Genomic DNA, 25631 nt, shown 5'->3' with positions numbered 1-25631 from the left:
CACAAATGAAACCATCTCAGTTTGTCTTCCTGCAGCATCTTTTTAGTAATCCCCTCACCTGGCTTTTTTTCCTTTTTTGTTTCAGGGAAAAAAACTTTTTTAAACCTTTGCTCAGGGTTGACCTGAAATATTTTTTCCTCTTTTTTTTTTTTTAACCAATTCAGCTGGCAAACCAAAAAAATCAATTACTCTAGTCATGCTCTTGCTCATCAGTGTTTCTGGTCTCCATACACAGACATATTACACCTGAGAGCAGAGAGGCAATAATAACCTTTACGTACATGTCCATAGACTGTCTGCGCTTGGAATGCTGTAATCCTACCTGGGTACGCCCTTCTGAGAGGCGGCAGTGAGAGGTCAGGGGACAAGACAGGGAAAGAGACTTTCTCCTACACAACTTCCCTCCTACATGATCCCCTGAAATTCTTCATTCTTGGCACATCAGCCTTGGGGGCACTGTGTGAAGGACAGGGACCTGGAAGTACCACTGTCAAGCGCCTGGCTGTCAGAAAGTGAGGGATACATCACAGGGAGTTCAGAGATGCGTAATAAAGATGATGAAATGTTTAGATTCTGAGTGGCTGACTTACAAGAAAAGGTTAAAAGAATGAAATATGTGTATAATTTAGTGAACTGAGAAAAGAGGGACATGTTATTGCCTGGAAATATTCAGAAGCATTAGCACTAGGGCTAGCTGAGGAAACTAGACAGCCTGACAGGACAAGGGACAGTGTATCCAATTCCTTTCCCTGGTGGTACCCATTTTGGGATGCACACCACAATCAAAGATAAGAGTGAAATAACGTGTTTCTCTCTCTCTTGAGAGCAGCTGGCACTGCACAACCCTGGAGAGCCAGAGATAAGCAAGTGGGGTCTCCTTCCTGGAAACGCGGTGCCAAGGATGAGAGGAGTCACTACGGGAGCCTCCAGCAAAACCAGCTTTGAGCCACTTCTTTCTTGGTGTTGTTCCATCCCTCAGGAGCTTCCTACAAAGTCTCTCTAGCCTCTCTAAGAAAGAGACCTAGTCCTCACGGAGGCCCTTGGCCAAACTGATGGCCCACGCAGGAACTACATAACCCCATACATCAACGTCAATAGGAGTGTGTTCAGAACAGCTAATTACAGATGCCAGAGTCAGTGAGGTGTGGGACTCAGAGTTAATAAAGAATTAACATGAAGCTGCTAGCAATCAAAGGTTAAAAACAACCACTGTCTGTTCTACCCTCATTTGGGAACTTGCAGCTCGGATCTGCCATGAGAGAGCCTGGCTGAGCAACAAGCACTGGGACAAATCAGGCAGCAAATGACCTTTGATGCCCTAGGAAAAAGGTGAAGGTGAGCTAGAAGGAGACCCAGACAAGCATCTGGAATGCAAATTACTTCCCCCAAAGCACTAGCTGTGAATACCTGGCCTCAACCCAAACTAAGCCTGAGTATATCCTGGCTGACAGCTCCATGTCCTTGCAGCATCAGTAAAAAGGTTTCAACCTTTTGCCCCCCCCAAATTCCCTAATAGAACAATACCGAATATGATCAGGCATTCTTCAAATGGTTTGCAACTGGAAAGGAAGCTCCCTTATCTGCCCACCACATGCAGTGTTTCACACCCCTGTCCACACAAGGAAAGCTGAAGGACAAAACAGATGAGCAGCATGTCCATGACTACCTTACAAATCAGTCTGAGTTGTGAAGGGGAGTCACATCCTGTAGCCCTACCTGCTAAGTTACAGATCCTGAATCTGGGAAAGAACCACAACACCTCCCTTTCCCACTAATGCTGTCACTGGGAATGTGCTGGGAGGCATGGCAGAGAATCCAGGACTTCAAACTAAACAGGGATGAAGCCTCTATCCCATCTGAACTGGGTCCACAGTGTTGTAGATGTTAAAGATTTTGCAGGTCTTCTACTTTATTCCCTTTTACCACATGTCAGTCTGCCACAACCTGGCAGTCAAGTTTAAGGGCCTGTGATGGAGGTCCTTGGAAATGAACCTTTCAGACCTGAGCTCCAGGCAGATCCATAAAACATTGCAGTCCTGAACTACAGAGAGCTCCGAGTCATCTTTCCAATTGCTCAGAGCTTCTTTATCTCCACTTTTCAGTCTGGCCCCAAAAGCCAACTGTGTGATGGAACAAGTGCTGCTGAGCTTTGTGTTTTCCAAGGGAAAGCTTTGGGTTCAGCCCACTGCCCTAAAATCAAACATTGCTCCTGGATCCCACTTACACTCATGAAAATCCACAGATTAAATCTCAGGCTGAAAAGGGAGGTGGAGCCTATGCAGATATTGACATCCATAGCTCCTGAGCTCTGGTGAATTCACACCTGCCCACACTCGCCTCCAGGCAAACCAGCAGTACCCGTTTCATGTCTTATTAATTATCTTCACTCCCTGTGTAGCTTTCAGCATGTTACAGAAGTTCAGACCAAACCAGCCACCTGATGCTTGTAAGATGCCCCTCCTAGAGCACAGACTGTATTTCCAAATCCCACTTTGAAGGAGGTGGCCAATGCACAGTCCACACATCTGCAGAGTGTGAGGAGCTCATTCACAGCTGTGAACTGACCTGCCACATGATCCTTAGCAAACTGCTTTTACCTACTTTTATCTGCTGACATGATATGATGATGATAATCGAGAAGGATCACGACACACACTGACTCACTTAGAGGGGAACTCAGAAACACAGCAAACATTTCAGGAGACCTGAGCAAGAAGACACTGGGGAACAGAAGTGCCTGAACTCTCCTGCCTTTCCAGTGGTCACAAACTGAAGAAGAACCAAAGTGGGACCTGCTCTCCAACTCCCATCCCTCCACCAGTGGAGATGTGAAAGGCCCATCTGGGGTGTTCCCCAGTGCCAGCTTTTGCAGCCACCTCTTTTCCCTGGTTTTGTATACTACAATCATGCCAAATTTCCTATATCGGAGTCCAAATCTAGCTGGTCAGTTTTGTTACCTACTTCTGTCACTGTCACCCCTTCCCCATCTCCCCCCATCAGATGTGCCTGGGATTTCCTAAGGGCACCTGCTGGTGAGGCACACACAAAGGCAGGCCATCTATCTGCTGCTAAATCTCTCCAGCTGACCAGAGACAGACAAACACAAGGGAAATCCCAGGACACCAGCAATCCTGTTGTTACCTCTCCCTATACAAGGCAATCTTTGCATTTGTCTCGTAATCTGTATTATTCCTTCTTCCCAACCAAAAGGGAGAATAAAGGCCAGTGACAAGTGATGAGGAATCAGTTACAGGGAGAGTGAGCCATACCTTCTGCTGGCTGCCTTTAAAACCAGAGCTGGCATTTCAAAAGAGCGGCACTCACACAAAAGAGCACCAGCTGGGCTGCCAGATAGAGTAGCCCAAGGGATGCCTTTAAATGTTACCTTCTCACAACAAGAAAAGGTCTTCTTTCAGTTTCCATGGGATGGGGACTTCACTGTCACATTGAATAGCAGTGGAGATCCAGAAGAGCCGGCTCAGGCAGCACTGGGAGGGAGGCAGTGTCTGTAAGGGCAGGGCCACGTGCACAGTCCCTGCAGGATGGCAGAGAAGGTAGAGGTTTCCTCAAGAGCTCTCCATGGGGCAGCTGGAGGGGGCTAATGCAGGGCGATGCCGTGGGGAAAGGCTGAGATACAGCCCAGTTTACATGGCTCGGATGGAAGGCAGGCAGCCGGAGTGGCTCGGAAGCAAAGGGAAGATGATGCTGCATGCTGAGAGATGGGGTGCTGTGCCAAGTGCAGCAGTGTTGGGGTCTGCAGACAACTTAGTTGACTTCAAAGACTTAGTCGTGTACCTTTAAGACAGCCACAAATTGTCAGGTATGTAAACAGGATGTGAAGAATCGGAACTAAAAACCGCAGCATACGGGCACCTACAGCAACAGCAAACAGCAAGCAAGAAGAAGGACACAAAAACCTATCAGGGTCTGACACATGTACTGTCTAAGATATATAAATAGTTTGTATAAACAATAAAGGCCATTTTGTCCGAACCCAGCCATGCAGATATAGTGTTTTTTCAGTCTGCCTCGACCTGCGTCACCACATTTGGTGACTCCAACGTGATCCACACAGCAAAGCTCGGTGGAGTGGGAAGGGATGGCTGCTGGGATCCACAGGAGGAGCTGGGCTGGCCACACGCTTGCATGCAGCCTGGTCTCACTGTGCTGCACTCCTGCAGGATCCCTTCTCCAGCACCAGGTGATTTCAGGAGATGAGTTATCCGTAAGAAGTCCTGTCTGCAGCCCCAGTTTAGGTTTGGCACCCAACTGGGAATCCAGGGCTGAAAGCCCTTACGGAAATTCCCACAGCATTTCAGCTGCAGGCAAGCAGACTGAGATAAGAGGAAGAAACTGATTCATGGCAAGAGATGGGCAGTGTATGGCAAGAGATCCATGGTGTGGAGAGGGCTCAACCCGGCAGAGTCACCTGCAGACCCAGCATCAGGGAAAGAGCTCTCACCTTTCTAACAGGGGTTCTGAGCTCTTCTTATGCGTGGTTTAGTGTTAATACCACTGATCACAGACTGAAAGCCCAAAGCTTAGTGCAGGTAAATCCCAGGAGCGAACAACAGTCCCCACGAAGGATCTATTACTGTTCATAAACCTTGCAACAAACACAAGTCTCTCTCACACAAGTCTCTCTCCCTCTCTCATTTAAATGGATGTTAATAAATAGCAGTCAGTGTCAGGCTGGTATTCTCAGCTGCAGTGCTGTGGGGGAAAGTTACTGCTCTGAGAGCTAGAAAGCAGAGGGTGGAAAAACAACTGTAGCACAGAGAGAGATGAAGAAATAATATTGGCTTGTATTCATTTTATTCATTTCTAGAAATTCATAATTTCTAGAAATATAAGTTGTCTTCGTGCCACGATAGGATGTGTTTACTCGCTCACAGACTCTAAAGATGCTTCATACATTAACATATGTGCAGTAAGACAATGAAAACCTCTTGGCTACTTTCCACTCCCGATTACAGAGAACTTTATTTCTACATGTCTTTAACTGATCTCAGCCTGGTGTGCAGGGTCCCCTGTGTCCAGTCTCAAGGTCACCCCACAGATCCCTTCTCCTGCAGCCACTGCTTCAGTAACTTCAGAGTCGGAGGGTTCAGAGAGCTCATCAATAGCAGGAAAATTGAGTCTTGGTCAGTTTGGAAAGCACCGCTATCCCACCTCTACTCATAAGGCATCTCCATTGGCTTTAGAGAGGCACTGAGCATGTTCAGTGCTGTGCTGCAGGATGGCTAATTGCTACGGGACAGTCTCTTTCTGCTTCATTATGGTGGGGAGGCTATAGTGAAAGGGATCAAGGGAATCAAAGCCTCCAGTTTCCTGCTGTGGCTGGGACTTTCTGGGGATATAAACAGCAATACATTAAGTTTTGATTGGCAATGTTTCCCCTACAGCAAACCTGTGAAAATTACTTATATCTGGCTACAGGGAATTTTCTTTGGATTTTACTGTGGATTTAAAAAATCAAAGAAACAAACACATTTCCACCCCTGACCTCCTAAACTACCATCAAATGAGAACAGGTTTCAAGCAATATCCCCTGACGTGGCAAAGCCAATTGCACATATTGATCTATGATCCATCACTATCTATCTGACCTGTTTGGCATGCATATGAATTCTGGGATGGAGGGAATGCACCAGCAGAGAAGCCACAACAGTGCAATGTAAAGAGGCAAAGTGGACACACGGCTGGACCCCTGGGGTGGGGGGACAGGCTAGGTCGGGGGACCTGGGGCATGCAGGCAGTGGGGTAAATGCAATGGTATGGTCATGTCTGCCGTGTGATGAGGAATGTGAGTGCTAACGGGAGGAAGGCAGGCAAACTACAACTCCAGCTCCTTCTCTCCGGCATATCTCCACCTGTCTGTGTACACAGAGAGCAGATGGTGATATGGTAGAAGCAGACTTGCAATGGAGCTATGCTTCAGCTCCTTTGCTCATTTGATCCACGGTCTAATTAGAGAAAGTGTTGGCACAGAAAGATGAATGATACAAGACTTCCATCTTTGATGATGTGTGTATGGAACAAAATACTGTCACCTCCTTTTGATGGAAAATTCCCTCAGAGGCTGTTGGTGACCAGTAACAGGCTTTCTATGTGTGGACAACAGGAAGTGGTTTAAGGAATTTAAAAAGAGAGGAAAAAAATCCCTGCACTCCACAACATTAAATTTATCTATCTTAGAAGAACAAAGGCCCATCCAATATGTGGTCAGAACAGAGTGAAGGGAGTGTACAGAGCCTGGCATTTAAAAGACAAGAATCGGAGTCCTTGGGCTTCTTGCCAGCTTCACATCCGATTCATTATACCATCTTGCTTAATCACATCCCTTTCCCATACTTAAAACATTTTGCAGGGGACAATGTGGACAGACTATGTCCTTCGCTACAGGACAGACTGGGTGTCTGACTGTCAGCTCCAAGCCCAGCTGTGTTTTCACAGCCCCTGAACGCTGCCGTGGGCAGCAGCTCTGCTCCCATGTGCCAGCTCACCACGCTGCTGTGCTGCACGGCGCTTCCCATAGCCAGTGCAGGAGTCATCATGGCAATTCACAGCAGATCTGACTATGGGATCAGGCTAGGAGCAGGTTCTCACTGCCTAACACCTGCTGAGCTGTGGTCCCGCTTGCCTTCAGTCCAGACACTGTGCCTAGTAGCAACCAGGTCCTCAGTTTCCCCAAACCTCCTGGAAACCTCCTGCCCTTTGCAGGCAGAGGGAGGCAGGCAGGCAGGATGGTACCTACCACTCTCTCTCAGCTGGACGCATGCTTGTTTACAGCCCAGCAAAGCAGAAAACAAACAGCATCATGAGCTAGGTGAGTCTCCAAACACCTGCACTCAAGCACATGTCCCTCTCCATCACCAAGCCCAGCAGGGAGAGCGTGCACTCAGCCCACGGGGACCAGACAGACTCTCCAGAGCTTGCTCTTCCTAACCCCAGCTCAGGGGACACAAATGGTTTCCCAGAGAGGTGGTGACTGACTCACATCAATGGGACTGGGAAGCACACAGTAATCTTGGGGACAATGATGGGAAAGGATCTTAGTGTGTGTCCCCTGCTTCCTTACTGAGCAGGATGGTGCTCGAGCTGCCTTGCTAGTCTTTTTGCCCCCTAGCAGCCTCAAATGTGCTGCCAAGCCCCGTTCCTGCGAGGTGATGCTCCATCATGAGACGGAGATCCCCCCCCGGCATTCATCCTGCCTTGCTATAGCCCCCTCCACACTGGTATATGCAGCATGCTGTCAGAAGGCACTGCCCAGATGCAGAGAAGTTCCCATTTGCTCTGTGTCCTCTGTGCCATGATAATTCATGCTAACAGCCCAGCATCTTGCGTGACTCCCTCCATAACCAGTACGTCTGATAATTTTCAACATCTGTCTGTCCATATACCTCTCTACACAGAGATTCTTTCTCATGGGATTTCTCACTCTTCAGGAAATACCACCAGTCCCCAAATGGAGGAATCTGCATTACAAGAAAACCCATAGATTTGTCGGAAATGTCTCCTGTTTTTTTATGCTCCAGAACTGCCTCAGCTTGTTTTTATCCACAGATACTTGTAAAGGCTAAGGATGTGCACCCTTAGAGACCTCCACACCTAAGAAGGAGAGGATGTAGCCGTGGAAAGAAGTTCTTCTGGACATTCTGAGCAGAACTCCATCTCTAGAGACTGAGAACAACCTGTACCACCCCTTATCTAGGGCTTTCCCTTTTGCTCCTAGCAAGGATCCCCCATACAAAAACACACACAAGGTTGTAGCCTGCCTGAAGGCATGGAGCAGGGTGAGATATAACCTGGTCTAAATGCAGTTGTGCAGCTCCTCTTATATCCATCCATCCCTAAGAAAGGAGTTATGACCTTTCCATAGCCACTACTTCTACCTAAGTAGCCAGAGAGTTCATCTTTGCCTTTTGGGAGCTCTCCAAGCAAGCCTGCAATAACACGATCTGTGTAAATGCAGAGCAGGCAGAAACAGACCCTTCTTAAACAGCAATGTTACATTCCTTGCTGAGCTTGAATAGATTAACTAGAGTTGGATCAAATCCTTTTTTTTGTCTGTTTAACAGAAAGAAAAAAACCCCACCTTGTCAGTGAAATTCTGTTGGAAGGGGAGATGTACTAAAGGTCCAAAGTGTGTGGTCAGGGAAAGCTGGCTGTAGTAGCAGAAGGAAACAAGATTTCAGCAGAGTAAGGGGAAAGGGTGGTTCAGGGGTAAGCTCAGAGTTGGTCACTAGTCAGGGCCACAGCTGTGTATGAGCCCAGTGCTGCCTCTGACAGCCCCAGGCAGGGCAGAGGGAGCCCCGGGTGCTCAGCACTGAAGTGGAGGCCACTGCCTTCTCTGTGCAGCTCCTGGCCAGCAGGATGGGACGTGCTGGTGGGGATGCACCCGCAAAGCTCTGACTCCCCCAGGGCAAGGCGGGCAGCTTCTGTGGGCAGGAAACCAGCCCAGCCCTGTTGCCCTTATTGTGGTCTTAAACCTCCCAAACACAGCACCATCTTGCCCTTAATTTAATGAGCAATTGGGAGACTATTTCTGCACCATTCCTGGGGTACACGTGGGGCTGGGGGGATGGAAGGCATGTGAATTAGCCTTTATGGGGCATGGGATGGGGAAGCGGGGTTGGGCCCAGCTTCAGCTGCCAGCAAAACCACCTGAACAGGGGCTTGGTATGTCCAGACAGGGCTCCAGAGGAAGCCCAGGGGGTGACTTGGTGGGGTCAGACTCCTGTTTGTCCTGAGTAGGAAGACAGCCAGTGCTGGTCTTTGTCAGACACACCACCCTCTCTTCTCACCTGGCAGCCTGCATCACTCAACTCCCTCCTAAAGCCGAGTGCTGTATATTAGAGCATCTAAATTAATCTCAAGGCCCAGAATAAACTGTTTAGATTATGGTCCTAAGACCCTACAGAGAGTAGATGCCAGGTCATGACTTGTCATTACAAAGACCAAGTCCAAGGCAGGGTTTGAGACTTACTCTGGTGAAGCACCTGTGGAGATAAGCCTCCATAGGCAGCAATGCTGAGCAGCCTGTGGACAGGATTGTTACGCTTGCTCTGCGACTCAGGTGAGTGAGCTGCAGCAGCACACCTTTCTTTCCGTCCAATGCTTTCTGGAATCGAGCAGTCTGAAGGCAGCCAGGAAGCTCCTTCCCTCTTATTGTCGCCGTACCTGGTGGTCCCCAGCAGTGCTGGGGAGTATCTTAGGGAGGAGAGGCCAACCTGGGGGAAAATGGGAGTCCAAGGACCGTAGCAAGAAGGAGACCATGAATAGGCAACTTTTCCCATCGATTCTGCAGACTCAGCATAGCTGCTGTGGGGGTCTGCTTGCTCCTTGTTCACCCTCTGTTTCTTGACATGCCCAGATGCCTCCAGGCAAATGCTTTCTCTTCTCCCAGCTTTGATAACGGACCCTTTCATCTTTGCCACCAGAGACAGCTGGGTCCTTTGCGCAATTCATGTGCTCAGCCCTCAGACTGAGAGCACGCGCTGTGCTCAGCTCTCAGAGGAGCTGAAAGAGAAGTCTGCTTCATAGACACTGCCAGGTTTAAAAGAGCTCAACAGCCAGACCGGGGGAGTCTGCCTGCCTCCCTTCTGAGGGCAGGCTTCACAAAGACCTCAGCCAGAGAGGAGGGAGCTTCCCAGAGCCCCCAGGTTACAAGTGGTGCGTGTGGAACGCTTCCTGACAAAAATCCTGCAGAAGCAGATGTACTTATGCTGAGGAAGACATCACCTGTCTCTTCTCTATCCCTATTAACAACCATCATCACCCACTCTGTGGTCTCAGTGTGGGGAACCAAGCATGGGGCAGCTGCACGGCTGCAGGGCTTGGAGCAGATGGGCTGTTTTAGTGTGATGCTGAAGCCAGCAAGACAGAAGGAATGACCAGCTGAGATCACATATTCTTCCTGTTGAACTGAAGACACCTCTCAAAATGTGTTCTCTGACCTCCTCTTCTGCCTGACCCACGGAAACATGAGAGGTGACTGTTTCAGGCCTGGGAAGCGGTTTGCTGCAGGAGGGCTGCTGGAGTAGGCTGTGTTCCCAGCTCTGAGGCAAGATGCACTGTAGCAAGAGACTACTTTCCTGTTTCATGCCTGGCTGTACTTTTACCAGAAAACTTCCAAAAACTTCCAGGGGACTGGCTGAGACAGTGAGACTCCTGACCTTGACCCGGAAGCTCCTTCAGGTGCTGGGGCGCCTGTTGTCCCTGCAGAGGTCCCTTTGGGAGAGGCAGTCACTCCTGGAGGTAATGGTGATGACTGACATTTATTGAACATTTTTGATTTTCTGGGAAGCATTTCAATACATGTTACAAAACCATGTCTTCCTGAAGTTCAAGAACAGATTGGGGTGGTTGCCCAAGTAGTGCAAGATAGTTGTGCACTCTGCCCCCCCCCAGTCTTTATCCTGCCAGAACACTTGGGGGCGGGGGCAGTCTCCAAATGTGCACCTGGAATGACCGGCTTCAGTCTCCACTAGTACAATTATGGCACCGCTGAAATAGGCAATGGTCCATGGAGAGAAGGGAAGAGCGGCCTGGGAGTACTAAAGAACTAGCTGGATATGCACTGAGAGCTCCTGTTTCCTCTTAAGTGTCTGTTAAGTTTTGTATCTAGCAATTCCAGGGTCTGAATAATTGATGCAACATCTCAGGAGATAATCAGGTTGCAGTATATCCTTAGAGCTACTCAACTTGGCACAACACTGCTGCTGCTGCTGGGAGCCAAGTCTGGATGGAAAGATGCTTTGCTGAGAGCCTGGCGGAAGGGAGGGGGGATCATAGCAGCTTCCCACCAGACAAACAGCTCTGACTCCAATCAGGTGAGCAGGAGCAAAGATGATCTGTGAGGATTCAGGGCATGTGCAAATGAATTGGTGTCAGCAATCTGTGCCCCTGACAACCTTCCCAACAAATTCTGCAGCAGGAATGTGGTCAGATCATGACTGGTAAAACAGAAGAAGAGGACTTTTGAAGGCGGCAACATTTCAGTGGCTATTTGCACTGGGAACTTGATTCACTAATGCACTTTTAGCAAGGGGCACGGAAAGGCAGAGATCAGTGTACTCAAATTCAAGGTACTAGAGCAGAATGCCTGCATCAACAGGAAGACATGTTATTTGTGGAATAAAAATGACATGGAGCCAACCCACATCTGAATACCTTTCCCTCCTCTCCAAGTCTTCTTCAGCTTTACATGCCAAGATCTTTGGTTTAGGGATCAGTCCCACATCTGCACACCATGTCAAGCAAGCTGTTGGTGCTCTTTGTCAGTAAACATCCAGTGAAGGTGTAGACATACATATTTACTGGGCTGCAGCAAGCGTAACTGAAGGGAGTTCTCTGCCCTTGGTTATGCAGAAAGTTTGATTAGATGATGTATTGGTCCCATCTGGTCTTAATAATCTTTAAATCTATGGCTCTAATCCAAAGTCCACTGAAGTCTGTAGCAAAACAATGACTTTAACGGTTTTTGGTTCAGAGCCACTGTATTGAACCTACAGAGCTTGAATGACACTTTACAAATACGTGGTTATCTTGCCAGGTATTTATAATCCTTGCTTGTGATCATGGTATTTGACTAACTTCCCCCCAGAAACAAGCAGATACTACCAGAAGAGACCACAGTCTATACAAAGGGTCCACACCATAGCCCACAGGAAGCTACTGGATGTCTGCACAAAACATTAGTCAAATACGCATCTATTGATGGAGGAGCAAGTAAAGCCAAGAACCCATCTAAAGAAGTGGAAAGGTTATTAAAAAAACTGAATACATTTTTTCATTACAAACTGTTCACTTAATTCTAACTGCAACTTGTTTTCAAGAGCCTAGAGGGAAGTGAATCATACTCATTAGGAAAATCAGCCTCCCCTCAATCAATCCAATGATGTAATCTCTACTGTGTAGTGTTATTGCACTGGAGATAATGGCATGGATTTAATGAATGATGTATTTTTATATAAGGCAAACTTTACATATCCAACAGAATGCAGCTACCTCCAGAGTGCCACCTGTATAATTGTGTGCAGTAGCAGGGTGCTGTGTCCATAAACAAGGTCTGGGTAGGAACAAGGGAGCTATGATGCTGAATCTTACAAAAAAGGACATCTTCATTGTTCAGATTGCTTTTACTTTGATATATCTGGTACCTGTCAATCTGTGCAACCCGACAGCTCTGCCATTCATCAGAAACAAGATGCAGCCACGTGGCATGCATGCTAACAATGGCTCCCATGTGTGATCATCCACCACAACCTCTCAAACACCTTTGCACTGGCTGCATTATCTTAGTTGAAGAAGTAAAGAAGCAATTCAGTTTGGTGGCCTTCCAGTTCTGTGTTTCCTACTCAGCAGGAGGGTGTCTGTGGTGACACCACCAGTGTAAGTGGCTGCCTACAACCCAATTACCTCTGTGAAACAGCTTATGGCTTTCTTGAACTTGGATGCTGTGGCAAGTGATCTGATCAGGTCTCACTGTTTCTAGTGACTCAGAACCAAAATTCCTCCTAATCAGTCCCAAGCATGGTTCTTCATAGTATCTTGGAATAGGATAGGATAGGATAGGATGGGATGGAATGGCATGGCATGGCGTGGAATGGCATGGAATGGCATGGCATGGAATGGCATGGCATGGAATGGCATGGCATGGAATGGAATGGCATGGAATGGAATGGCATGGAATGGCATGGAATGGAATAGAAATAGAATAGAATAGAAATAGAATAGAAATAGAATAGAATAGAATAGAATAGAACAGAATAGAATAATTCCGTTGGAAAGGACCTACAACCATTACCTAGCCCAACTGCCTGATCACCTCGATCACCTCTCTAGGAAAGCTGTTCCAGTGTCTGACCACTCTCTTGGTAAAGAAATGTTTCCTAATACCTAGTTTGATCCTCCCCTGATGCAGCTTTGAACCATTCACATACCAGTGAGCTCACAAATCAGGAGGAGGCTAAAAAATGCTGCTCAGGTACATCCTACATCACTGCTTTTATGTAGGTACCCCTGTGAGCAAGTAAACTCTTTGACCCAAGTTTTTTCCCCATGAGCACAGTCTCTGGCTCACAAGGCAGGGAGCTATAGCGTCAGCAATTACTGTGTACCACCGGGATCACAATGGCCACACAAAAAGCTAAATCCACTGTGGCTGAGATGTCCCTGTCCCTCTGAGCAACCTTCCTCCTGTGGTCTGGCCATGAAGGCATCTTTGGCTGTAGAGTCTGAGAGAGCATCCAGCAGTAGGCAGGAGGCCGTGCAGATCACAACCTGGCTAACACTGAGTTAGGAGACATGACAGAGAGGTGGCAGGGGACTGCTGTGGGAGCAGCCCGTCAGTGACACTGTCCCCTCAAAGCATCCCCCTTCCAGGCAGCGCCTAGGAAGGAAGAAGAGTCCGATGGCTGAAGCAGGGACCTGAGGATCTTCTTGCAGCTGCGACGCTGACTCACCAAGCCAAATGGGCAAAGAGGCTTCCCGACCTCGGTGGCCGGTTGCTGCCCACTACAGCTAGCCTCCTCTCCTGAAGCAAGCAAGCAATTCCTCATTTGATACACCTGCACCTGCCACAAGCAAAACACCCTCATTCTTGAATGCCTGGTGGAAATGGATTTCTTTCCTTCCCCTCCTCCTGATCTTTGTGTTTGGGCTGGCAGGATTGCAGGGCAATGCGAATGCTTGCTCTGGAGGGGGCTTGAGAAAGGAAAACCAATGACCAAATAACTCCGGAAGAACAGGAATTGCCTCCAGGGAGCTCCCCTTCACCCTGCTCTCTCATCATCTGAGAGATATTCAACATCACCCTGCTCTGCTAGTCGCTGAATATTTTATACCATGGCTACAAACGCTCCATTTGTATTCCGTTTCTCTCTTTTGTCATATCTATTATAAACGAGTAGTGTCTGGGAACTCTCCCAGGGAAGATTTGCCTGGATGGCTATGGATATTTTATAGTCAAATTGTGAGAGTAAACCAGCTTTCAAGTTCTGTGGAGGGGGGGGGAAGGTAATAAAAGGGTTATTAAAAAAATAAATAAATGTCGGGATTTTATACAGCTTCTTTTCATAGTGACAGAGCTTCAGTTTGCTCCACGATGGAGCTCTAGCTGCTAGGAGAGCTTGGGCTGGGAGATGTCCTCTTGCTGGAACTGTCTTCCAGCAGCAGTGACCTGATATGCTCATGCTCAGTGCTGCGGCTGGCTCAGCAGGGCTGGCATCTGGCTTGGTAGGACTGGGCTGGCACTAGGTGGGCCAGGGGCTGGGGCCGTGTCCGCAGGCATCAGGGATAGCTGGCCATATGGGAAGCAAGACATGGCCCAGGGCTGCAGCCACCCCATCACTACCTTCACATTGTTGCATATGTGATACGGGTAGGAGGCCAGGGTCTGTCTCCTCATTTGACAGAAGTCCTAGCGAGGAGCCCTGTATCTAGGAGGGGGCACTCACCTCCAACCCAGGGCTAAATAAGAAGAGCTGAAAAAACCTTCTTTGCCCTCAGGCAGGCTGCCACTTCGCCAGGGGACTCTGAGACCACTTCAGCCACCAAAAGCACTGAGCCTGGCACCCTCTGAACAAGCTAAAGCTTTCCAGCAGGGTTTCACAACCTCCGCACAAGCAAAACCAGGCACGGAGTAACCAACACGCATTAGAAACATAGATCGAGCCATTAGACCTGCTGGTGAAACAAAGCCTGTCCCAACGCGGGTTCATCTGTGCGTGTGCAGGGATGAGGACAGCTATGCCAGAGTGCTGCCAGCATGGCAGTAAGGAAGAAGACCAAGCAGCATCAGAGTTAGTAAGCAGCACAGCAGGAATGATGAAAACCAGATGATTTTAGGATTACTAGGTATTCTGATTTTTCCTGGAGAGGTCTCAGTTTCACCCTGGTGCCCGATACGTAGAAGAGAAGCCGAAACGATTACAGAACACCATGACTGACTCTTACCAGGAGAAAGAAACCCCAGAGTAGAGAGCAGATACAAGGTACTGAATTTCAATTTGCAGACAGATACATTGTGGATTTGCTAGACCAACCCACATATTCCACAGGCCAGGAGAAAAAGAACTTTTCCTCATTTCTTTCTCTTTCATTCTCTGACTCTTATCTAGTCAGTGTAATTTTAAAATAATTTATTCACTCTCAGCTCAACAGCACCCACCCTAAAAATCATATGGCATTACAGAGTCTATCCATCTCGCACAAATTTATCAGCCCCTTTGTGCAAGACGGAATATGGGAAGCAGGCAGGGGCAGCAACACTGAGTATGAAGAGAAAAATCAACAGATATAAAAGGCGTCTGAAGCTGAGGAATAGAAAATGGCACTCGGCGGCTTGCTTAGGTCTTGGGAATCACCGTACCTTTTGATCTGCACAATTTGTTGGTGGAGCAAATGAATAAAGAGTTCAAACACTAAAAGCCAGAAACCTGTAATGAATTGGTTCCCTGGCACGTCCCGTCCATCCCCCTCTCCAGACAGACCGCCACATAAGAGCTGTAAAACAGAGCTTTCTTCCAAAAGCAAGCAAAAGCTGACAGGCTTTTACTTTCTCCATGAAATGAACTTGGAAAAATGACACACAGCTGTATTCCTAAAGGGAACAAAGCAAGAGAGGTCTCCTCCCTCCACTTCTTTCCTTGCCAGTCTCCCACCGGTCTGCGCCACCCTTCATTGCAATCACAAAGAATGAAATCCTTTTCAAAGCCTCTAGGAGATGTGCAGGAATTAGGCAGCAAGGCTGACTGACCACAATGGACAACTGCAGGGAGCAAAGGGAGCATGCCAGCCAGCATTAACAGCTGTACCCTGTCAGCTAAGCAAGGCCAGCAGGTCCATGAGAACCCAGTGCACACTAACACTGACAGTGCTCTGCCTCAGCAACCTGCCTCCACCAGTGTGCAGAGAACACGGAGCAGGCTGTCTGCAGGGGGAAGGCAGGCACATGCAGACACCTCTGACCTCGCCGGACTGCGCGCAGACAGCAAATATAAGCCCTCAGAGCAAAGACAGAGACGGAGACCTGCTCAGTGAACTGCAGCCCAGCCCTTACTCGCTGGCACCCACAGGGTCAGGGTTTCAGCCTCACCCCCACTGAGAGAAGGAGATCCCAGGCTTTGCAGCTTCACCTCTTTGCCGTGCCACACGTGCGCAAGGCATGGTGGCCAGACTCAGGAGCATGTTCCCTCCCAGTGACATGAATGGTGCCGAGCAGAGAGCTGTTAATTAACCCCGTTTATTGAAGGGTGGACACATTCCTGCCTGGGCCCTGATTTTTCAGTCAGGCTCCAGTCCAGCAGGTGATTAATAACCCAGCGTGCTGTGGGAAGAGTGCATCTATTATTCAAATTAATGAAATTATAATCAAGAGGTGACGAATTAGCAATTGCTCCTTGACTGGATATGGAAACTCATTAGTGTGCCAGGCGCTTCTGGGGTGCTTGCTGCACTCGTAAGCTTCCAGTTAGAGAGAAGGGAGTCAGACTGAGCAGACAGCCCCTTGGCACAGCAGAGGGAACACGCATCCTGCCCACCCCAAAACAGCTGTGGCCACCACAGAGCCCTCTGGTCCCACAAAGCTCCGCCACCTCTGTCTCCTCTCCGATGGACAGACTGTTCACCTGGTGTCCTGCTGCCTGGAGCAAGGTGGCTGTGGCCCTGAGCGGGGAAAATGTGTGCACATGGGTACAATGCTCTTTCTGTGGAGGGTAGGGAGCCTTACACTAGAGGAGTGAGCCAGAGGGGGAGGGGTGATGGCTGACTGCAAGATGTGGCCTCGAGGATGGGCTGTAACAGCTTCACAACCCTGACGCTGCTGGGGTGTGGGTAAGGGACAAGTATCTGAAAGCAACAGCCCACGCTGGCGCTTTGAGCACTGGAGTAGGACTCCCACCCTCCTGAATTGCTGGTTGCAGGCACAGCTGGTGGAGGAAGCGGCTGGAGGTCTTCCCTGACAGCCCACACTAGGCTGGGGTATCCCCTTCCCGAAGGGTACTCACCGATGTGCTTCCCGTACATGTGGTAGTAGAAGGAGACACAGTAATACTTGGCAGTAATGTTGTAGAGGGGGCTGATGAGCCGGGCTTTGTCTCCCGTCACCCGGGGCCGGGACGCCTCGATGAACATGTAATAACCTACAGAACAGGAGGGAAAGGTGGGGAAAGGCAGCATGCGCTTGGTCCCCCGTCCTGCAGACGACGGGATGCTGGAGGCTGGGAGACCACTCCTCCTCTGAGAGACATGGCCTTTCTCTTCCCATCTGCTCCGCACCCACTGTGATCCCAGCCAGAGACACTTGCAGGATGTCTGCAGTGCCTCCCCTGCCTCTGCAGTACCCAGGGGAGAGCAGGAGAGATGGGCATTGGCAGACCCGCTGGGACTGCATGCAGCAGAGGAGTCCCTGAACATGCACACACACATCTGTTTGGGTGCAAAATGAGCCCTTCTCCTGCAGCATGAGGGCCCCAGAGCTGGCTGCACTGTGTAAGGAGAAAACCAGAATAAGGAGGGAGAAACCATCCCAGCCTAATTTCTCTGCCTCAAGCAGGGGAAGAGAGGATTTGGTATATCTGGCCTAAACAATACTGTTGCCTAAAGAGAACAATACCAAAGTAGTTGTTAACAATCCAGGGAGGAACAGATTAGCTATTGAATTTGTTGGCATCGTTTTCAATGCTCGGTCAGGCTGGCATACTGAACACCAATGGGAAAAGCCATTTCCTTAGCTGGCCATTGGATGTTTCCTATTTTTTCTGAGTTCAAAGATTTGTGCTTGCATACAAATTTACTCTTTGCATTTAGAGAAAGGGGAAAGTAACAGCTGGCTAAAATGGGAGCATGTACTCCATGCATAGCCAGTGGGAGCAATACCCAACATCGTTCTCCTCCAGCTAGAGGTGAGGCACTTGCTGCCACCCTGCAGGGAGCTTTCACCTGGTCTCGGATGTTAAGGACATCTGTTTGCCCCACTGAGACCTTCTTTGAGGAAACAGCTGTCTAAAACTAGCAGGGCTGTTTCTAGGTGTTAGAGATGTTCTTCTACTTGTTTATCCTTTTTTGACTTCAAAACAAACATCAAATGGGACAAGGGCATCAGACAGCAGGCAATTAGCTTGTAACAAGAACTAATGCTCACACTATTCCCTTAAACAAAATTGTGGGTGTTTTAATTGTGTGTTTAATGCCAATCAGTAACATGCAAATTAACTGCCTGCGCCCTGCACCCCATGCGGAGGAGAAGCATCTTGTGCAGAAAGCAGATCAGCACTGCACCATCTCCCAGAGCCGTAGGACTCCTGACAAGTGACAGCATGCACCTCATCTCCACAGCCAAGCAAAAATAAACCCAGATGTGTGCCTACCCTCTGGCGTACCACTGATGTCTGTGGGGGGCCCTGTGTTGACGGTGCGCTTGGGGTTCTGGGTCAGGGCATTCTGCCGGGTCCAGTCAAAGTTGTCCATTTTGTCCTGGATGAAGCCGCAGATCTTCTCGTCCTCAAAGCGGCAGGTGTTATCTGCAGGGAAGGGAAGGGGCTGGTCAGCTGCTGCTTTTCAAAACTCCTCCCCAAGGCTGCCTGGGTGCTTGCAGCAAGTCTCACAGTGCTGCCACATCACCACCGAGGCTCTGCATGAACCTGGGGACAGACCGGCAGCCCCCAGCCTCGGGAGGCGGCTGAAAAGGAATACGTCCATGATTAGTATGATTATGGAAGGGTTAATCCAGGTTGATGGATATGATAGCCTGACGAAATGGAAGAAGGCTATTAGGGCTGAAGAGAAAAACATTCTGCCGGGAGGTCTGAGGGGGCATACATAGAGGAGGGCAAAAGGAGCACTGAAGGAAAACAGGTCACAAGGGCTTTTAAACCAGAACAACTTGATGATAGAATAATTTCCTCAGGAGAGAGGAAAAAGAACCAGCAGATGACCCCCCTTTGGGCTATATATTTAACTAAACTATGGCACACATGAAAAAAAATCAGCTGTGGAGAAGAGGTCTGCTCAGTGCTACAAATGTGTCATTTAGCTAGAGTACATCCAATTTATACCAGCTAAAAGGCGTACTTGATATTGCAGCTTATGCTGGTTCCCCTAACAAAATAAGTCATGTAGGTAAAAGATTTTTATGTAGGATCAACCACATGTGCAACAGGGCTCAGTTTTATTACTATCACAAGACAGTCACATCCTACAGCAATATTGTAAGACAGGTGAAAAATCTTGTGCATAGACATAACCCAATATGGACTTGCAGAGATTGGAATGAACTGGACTTGGGCAGGCTGAAGATGGTAAACTTTGTGGTAAAAAGGTAGTTCCTGAGCCACAAAAACAAAGGCCAAGAACCAGCTTCTCACTGATGATGCAGTAGGAGAGGGATGGAGGAAACAGGCAGAAGACAAAGATAAAACAGGTCCAAGACCCGATACGAAAATTGCTTTGTGTTCTGAAAGGTCCCTGTGCAGAAACTGGAGCTGGAGAGTTGGCTGAGAGTGGGATCTCAGACCACACGAGTGGCACAGACACAGTAAGCACAGATATTATACCCTCTGCATTTATATAACAGCAAGGGGGTGTGTCATGAAACTGAAAGATCAAGTACTTAGAAGCCATGAAAGAAAACATACAGAAAAGAAAACAAGGCTCTTGCTAAGGGCTTGGAATGTGCTAGAAACCTCATCCATGGCATGCTGATGCAAGACTCAACTTTTTGGGGTTTACCCCCCACACTGTTCCTGTTATCCCACCCAGATGAAGAGAAGCCAAAATGTCTACTTGGGCTCCTGCATTCCTGTATCTTCAGTGGGGGTTTGCTCTGGTTCCTGGGCATGAGGCGCTTGGTCCTAGCATGGGTGGCTCTGGCATGACATGTAGGGCAGAGCAGGGTCAGCAACCTACGAGCTGGGTGCCAAGATGGGGTGGGAAAGGGAAGCTTTCTGCGATGTCAGGGCCAAAGGCTCCAGACATGGTGTGTTGTGATGGTTAGGAGCTTCACACACCTACCGTGCACACCAAAATCTGATGTCTTGCACCAGAGAGAAGAGCCTACCCACGAAACGAACGGTATCTCGACTCTAGGATGCTGCACCTCCCCGTTCCTACCCTGTAGCTAAGGCCTTCCCCATCACCTCCCATTTGGAAATGACTGTCATCTGAACAGACGTCAAAAGCCTGCACACGCCTGTGGTAGGAAAATCGGTTCCCCCTTCTTGCCTGTCTCTCCCCAGCATTCCACCAAAGCAGTGAGAACAGAGGAGGCAGCCTCTTGCTGTGGCCTGCAAGAAGGTCTTGGCCACCACAGGTTGCGCCACCACAGGTTGGGCCAACACAGGTTGGGCCACCACAGGTTGGGCACCACGCTGCATGCCGAGGGCTCGGCAGAGCAGGGCAGCTGGGATTTCTGTAAGCTCAGTGGGAAATGCTGCTCCTGCGAGCTGAGGAGCTGAGCGAAGCCATCAGCCATCGGAGCCGGCTGGGCTGGCCACTTAACTGCTGATTAACCCTGGCTAAGTGCTTTCTATTCAATCCGCTCATTTCTAATTAGCATCCTAATCCAAATTAGCCACTGCTCCGCAGTGCAAGCACAGGGGGCCACATGGCAGCTGGAGCTGAAAGAGGAAGGAGAAGTCAGGAGCAGACAACTGGGCAGATGCCTGTGGAGTCTGAGGCAGGGCCGCTATGTGGGATGGGGGGGGGGGGCTCTTTCATCCCCAGCACAAGGAGATGGAGGGGGAAAAGGATGAGAAAGCAGCTTCTAAGGGTCCCCCCCCAGCCTTCGTAGCTGAAAGAAGGGAGTTCATGGCTGTACCAGATACCCATTGGTCATCAGAGATGGGGCTGGAGCCCACAAGCTTTCTGATACTGCTGGGCTGGTGTCACACCCCTGGCTTCTCTCCATTGGACTGAAGACAAACATTTGCATGGCGCCAGCTCACAGGTCGCCAGCTGCAGTTAGAAGACTGAAGTTGTCTCTTGCAGTGGCCTTATCCTACACACCAAGACCCACTGTGACTGTCCTTTTGCAATCAAAGGGACCAGGATGGTTTGCACCTCTGACCCTGTTCTGCACACGGACCTTTGAGGAGAAAGGTGACATCTTTCTCCAGCACAAAATTCACTTAACAGCGAGTATCAGCTGGAAAGCAGAGTGGAAAGCTGTAACAGAGGCCAGCCAGGCAACTGATTGAGAGGGAGCAAACCCACAAAAGACAAGGCACAGAAACCAAAGGGAAGGCAGACTAAGGAGAAAGCCCAAACTCAGGTGGAGATCAGAGCAAGCTGGGCAAAACAAGAGGACTGAGGACAGTATTCCCAGCTTAGCACCAAGGCCTGGTCATGCCAGCTGATGGACTGCTCTGCCTCATTTGTAAGAAGCCCTATACACCTGTGAGGTGAGACTGCTCAGAGCAGACTTGAAAGTTTGAAGAGAAGAACTCTTAATGCCAAAACAGGGCCTTGACTCCATCGTCTCCTCTCACTCATGTGCAGTTCTTCCAGAAGGCAACACTTCTAGCAAAGAGCACAAAATAGAGGACAGTCCTATGCACCACAGAGACCACAAGATGATCAAGTGTATGTGCTGTGCAGGAGTTTGTAACTACAACACGTTGCCTCTGCTTAGCTTGGTATAACTTTGCAACAACTAATGAACAAGGCTTTTTAACATCTCTTTGAGGTAGTGAGGCCTCTTTCTATATATCTCCTGCACTACATATGGGGAAACAGATGCACAAAAGTATAGAGAGACACGTGTAATGTCACAGCAAACAGTGCCAAAGCTGGAAACAGAACCCAGGTGCTCTGTCTCCTGGTCCTTTGATTTAAAACAAGCCACAGGAAGGCAAAGCTCTGGTATTTCTCTGAGCTAGAAGTGGATGTGCCTAGAATAACTAGATAGATGTTCAGGGTGGTTTGGGGCAAGTCAGCATGTCACCTCTGGATGGTTATCAGCTGGGCTCACCAGGAGCAGATTCTGGCAGATTCAGCTGAAAAGAAAACCTTTAAACAATCTGCTGTATCTCAGAGGCCACGGCGGTGATCTAACTGTTGACCTCAGCTGTGTGAAGCAAACCTTCTTGCAGATTCACACCATCTGCCAAAGATCCTGCCTCAGCACTGTGGCACAAAGGAAGCTTCCTATTTAAAAATTAAACAGTGGATTTAAATATTGAACACAGAAGTTGTTCTCTGGATTGTTAGAGGTGAGGTGGAGGTGGCAGGGGAGCTGGTTCTTCAAAAGCTGGAGTTAGAGCTGTCTTCACCAAACAGATTTCCTTGGCAGGCTTTGCAGTGGCGGCAGCTTGAAGCGCAGATATGTTTGCTCCAAGTTACAGACACCTCCCTACATGCCCAGGAGAGTGACCCTCTGCTGCGGCTATTAGCATTTTGTGGTGCTTTGCCTTCTTGAGAAACATAATGGAGGTTTTCATATCAAGTCCTTAGGGAGAAGACATCCCTGGTCCTGAAATTCTGGATGCCAGATGAATGCAAAAAATAATAATTCTATTCTAGCTGCAGACTATGGGTGAATAGCAGATGGAGCACACTTGAATAAAATTGCCTTCGTCATTTAGCTGTGGTCTGATGACTGAAACTGGCTTGGAACATAAGGGACCGTGCTCTGAGCCTCAGCTCTGCTGCAGACCTGCTGTGTGACCACAGGCTATCACTTCCTCTCCGGAGATCAGGTTCCCCATCCAGAAGATGAAGACAATTAAAACTGTATTGTGACCTCAAAGTACATTGGGATCTAAGAAAAAAGCATTTAACAGCCTTTTCCATGTTAACTTTCTAAAGCATTTATAACCAGTAATGGAAGAAAGCTTCTCAATACTGTAACTGGTTGGGTCACACTGGATGGCCATCTGCTTTAATATCTCCATCTGTGATAAGGAGATAATATGGCCCAGACAATCCTGTTTGCCATCATGATACAAGCAATTGGTGGCAGCCACCCTTTTTTAACCTTTGCGTTACACAGATTCCTGAGGAACGGGCACAGATTTGAGGAATCCAACTCTAAACACCAGGCTCACATTTCATTCCCATGTGTTCATATGAGGGCAACAAGCTCAGATGCCTCTGGACTATGAGGCATTATCAGAGACAGGACACACAAGCACTAGACAGTAAGGAATGAGCCAGGGTAATCTACAACAACCGGCATCTGGTACTGACCACCACCCACCGTACTTGTCTGTGATTCCAAAACATTTTAGCACCACACACAGCTAGACTGCAGATACATGGGAAATAAGTGTTGCTGATCTTGAAGGGCAAGATACCCTGGCCAAGAGAAAAAAACTGCAGCAATCCCATATGCTCCTTAATACCCTCATCGTCAAGGTTGGAAGGCTACATCTGCTAGAACCAGGGAAACTAAACCATCCACTGCTGATGAGCTGGAATATCTTGTGGGGCAGCGCTGCACGGTTTGGGTTAGAAAGTGAAAGCTATATCCAAATGACATTGCATGGGAGAGGTAAGAAGGACAGAGCAGATTCTCCAGCACTGGAATTTAGTCTTGACATTAAAATTATCAGTTATTCTAAGAGATCTTTAAGGTAATACCTTAGAATTCAGATAATTTTAAGATTGTTTTTGAAAGACAAATTCTGGTTTTTAGAACCAGATTAACTGGTTTTTAAGAGTTACAGTCAGTCTTACTGCTAACCTCTAAATATCTGAAATCCTCAATGTCTTTTGTTCACTTTCTCTGCTTTTACTTTGCTTTTGCTTTATAACCCCAGTACCTGGTTCTGTAACCATGCCACATGCATGCTTGCCCCAATGTCATTAACATCTTATTAGGCTGAGAGAGAAAATGCATGAAGAAATAATTGTATTAAGTGACTCTTAGAGTTTGTAAATTAATCACCATTGTGCATGCCCTTGGATCAGTCTGCCAGAGGCATTAATCATCTAATCTCTGCCTTTCACTGGAGAGCTCTCAATGTTTGCTCTCAGAATTTGGCTGGGCAGCCTAGCGTGAGGATACCTTTACAAACCTGTCCCAGCCTTTTTCCCTGGGGGTGGTGGTAGCAGGGGAAGTGAGAAAATAAGAGGTAATAGCAGGGATTTCCATATTACTGGGATGGGAGCCTGGGAGCTCAGCTGTGGCTCAGAGACAGAGCTAAGAGCCTCTGGGCTTATATTTCACTGGCAGCAGGTCTGAAGGAAGGGGCATCTCTGAAAGCAAGTGTGGTGGGGGTGAGTTTAGACAGTCATTTCAAGGTTTGAACTCATGGGCAAGACCCCGATGACTGGCCCTGAGGTCCCAATATCCACCACAGGCTGGGTAACTTTATCAAGGAGAAACCCTAAGTGTTTGGTTTACTCTATGAAAATACAAGCGTAGCTGAGTATCCTCCACCATAGGCAAATTTCATGCGGTTGCCTTGGTCTCAGTCGAGCTGCCAAAGCAGCCGTAGGGGAGCAGTCTGAAGGCTCAGTTTACAAAGACCCAGGAGACTGACACAATTAGGACTGAAGTTCCTCTGGCTTTACCAGTGATTTATGCTCTGGAAAAGAAGCAGCAAAAGGCCAGATTTTGTCACTTCTGTCTGTGGGCTGGGATGCTTGCCTCCTCTAGCGAGTACCAAGGGACACAGTCTGGAGTGGGTCCTTGGCAATACGCTCAGTGTTTCCCAGTGAGTCTTCTCTGGAGAATGTCTGAAGAGAATCAGGAAGTGGGGAAAAGCAAAGCACAGGGAATTCAGGCAGAGTATGGTTCATCAGACCATCCTCAGAGCATGAACTTGCCAGAGTGAATGCCTTGTGGCTGCCTTAACAAGATAACCTCATACCCTGATTCCTGGCTTCCATTGCCTAATCCTGGCTTCTCCTTCCCACTGCTACCCTGCAGTGCAGCAACAGCACTTGCCTACATATTCACAGAGTAATATATATAAAGACTGATTGCTGACTCAGCAGCTGGAAACAGGGAAAAAGGAACAGCTACATGGAACCACCTGCTCCCCATGGACCACCAGCAACTAGTCTGCCTGTTTCTGCCCAAGAGCTTTGCCTGGGCTTATATCCAGATGGAAGCAAAGGGAATTTGTTTCATCCCCTGAAGATCACTCCACCAGTACTTACAGCACACTAGAAACCCTCTTTAAAGCCTGATTGGCACCCATCATGTTCTTGTTAAAGACCACCTTTCTGAGATGTTGTGTATCCTGCTTTCAAAATCAATGGGAACCCTGGGCGCCCAAAAAAGGTGGGTCTGCATCTTGGCAGGAATGACCAGAAGGAAAACAAGCAAGTAAACAGTGATGACACTGGAGAGGAAGAAGAAAGGTGTTTGCAAGAGGAGCCAGATATGAGCTGGAGACTGCTCCACACCAGCCTGCAGAGATGACAAGTGGTACCTTTCCTGGTCAGAAGAGGATGGAGGATATACATTCCTTAAAGAGAGATACTTTGGGGAACATTTAATAACCTGCTTACTAGAGGCAGATTGCTAATGTTATGGGGAGGGTGGGTTCAAGATCACAGCCTATCCAGTCAAGGAGATATCAGGTGTGAGTGGGAGGCACATCTCTGGTGTGTATCTCCTGGCAAGAACTCAAGGTACAACAAATGGCATTATTTACTGGAAGCATTAGCGTATGTAA

General features: G+C 48.4%; 1 protein-coding gene across 2 annotated transcripts in view; it reads right to left on the bottom strand.

The window, feature by feature from the left end:
• The window catches only part of MDGA1 (MAM domain containing glycosylphosphatidylinositol anchor 1), a 154993-nt gene that overhangs the window by 12965 nt on the left and 116397 nt on the right, over positions 1 to 25631 (bottom strand). Inside the window, exons 13-14 of one of the 2 annotated variants that reach the window (XM_056357701.1) lie at positions 18375 to 18527; positions 17013 to 17147 (exon numbers count right to left, since the gene is read on the bottom strand). In XM_056357701.1, the coding sequence (XP_056213676.1) occupies positions 17013 to 17147; positions 18375 to 18527 (288 nt within the window). The remainder of the gene's footprint in view (positions 1 to 17012; positions 17148 to 18374; positions 18528 to 25631) is intronic. The other variant, XM_056357702.1, reaches the window with a different exon arrangement.

The sequence above is a fragment of the Falco biarmicus genome, chromosome 12 (assembly GCF_023638135.1).
Source record: "Falco biarmicus isolate bFalBia1 chromosome 12, bFalBia1.pri, whole genome shotgun sequence".
Classification (NCBI taxonomy): Eukaryota; Metazoa; Chordata; class Aves; order Falconiformes; family Falconidae; genus Falco; species Falco biarmicus.
This window is presented reverse-complemented; position numbering and strand designations above follow the sequence as displayed.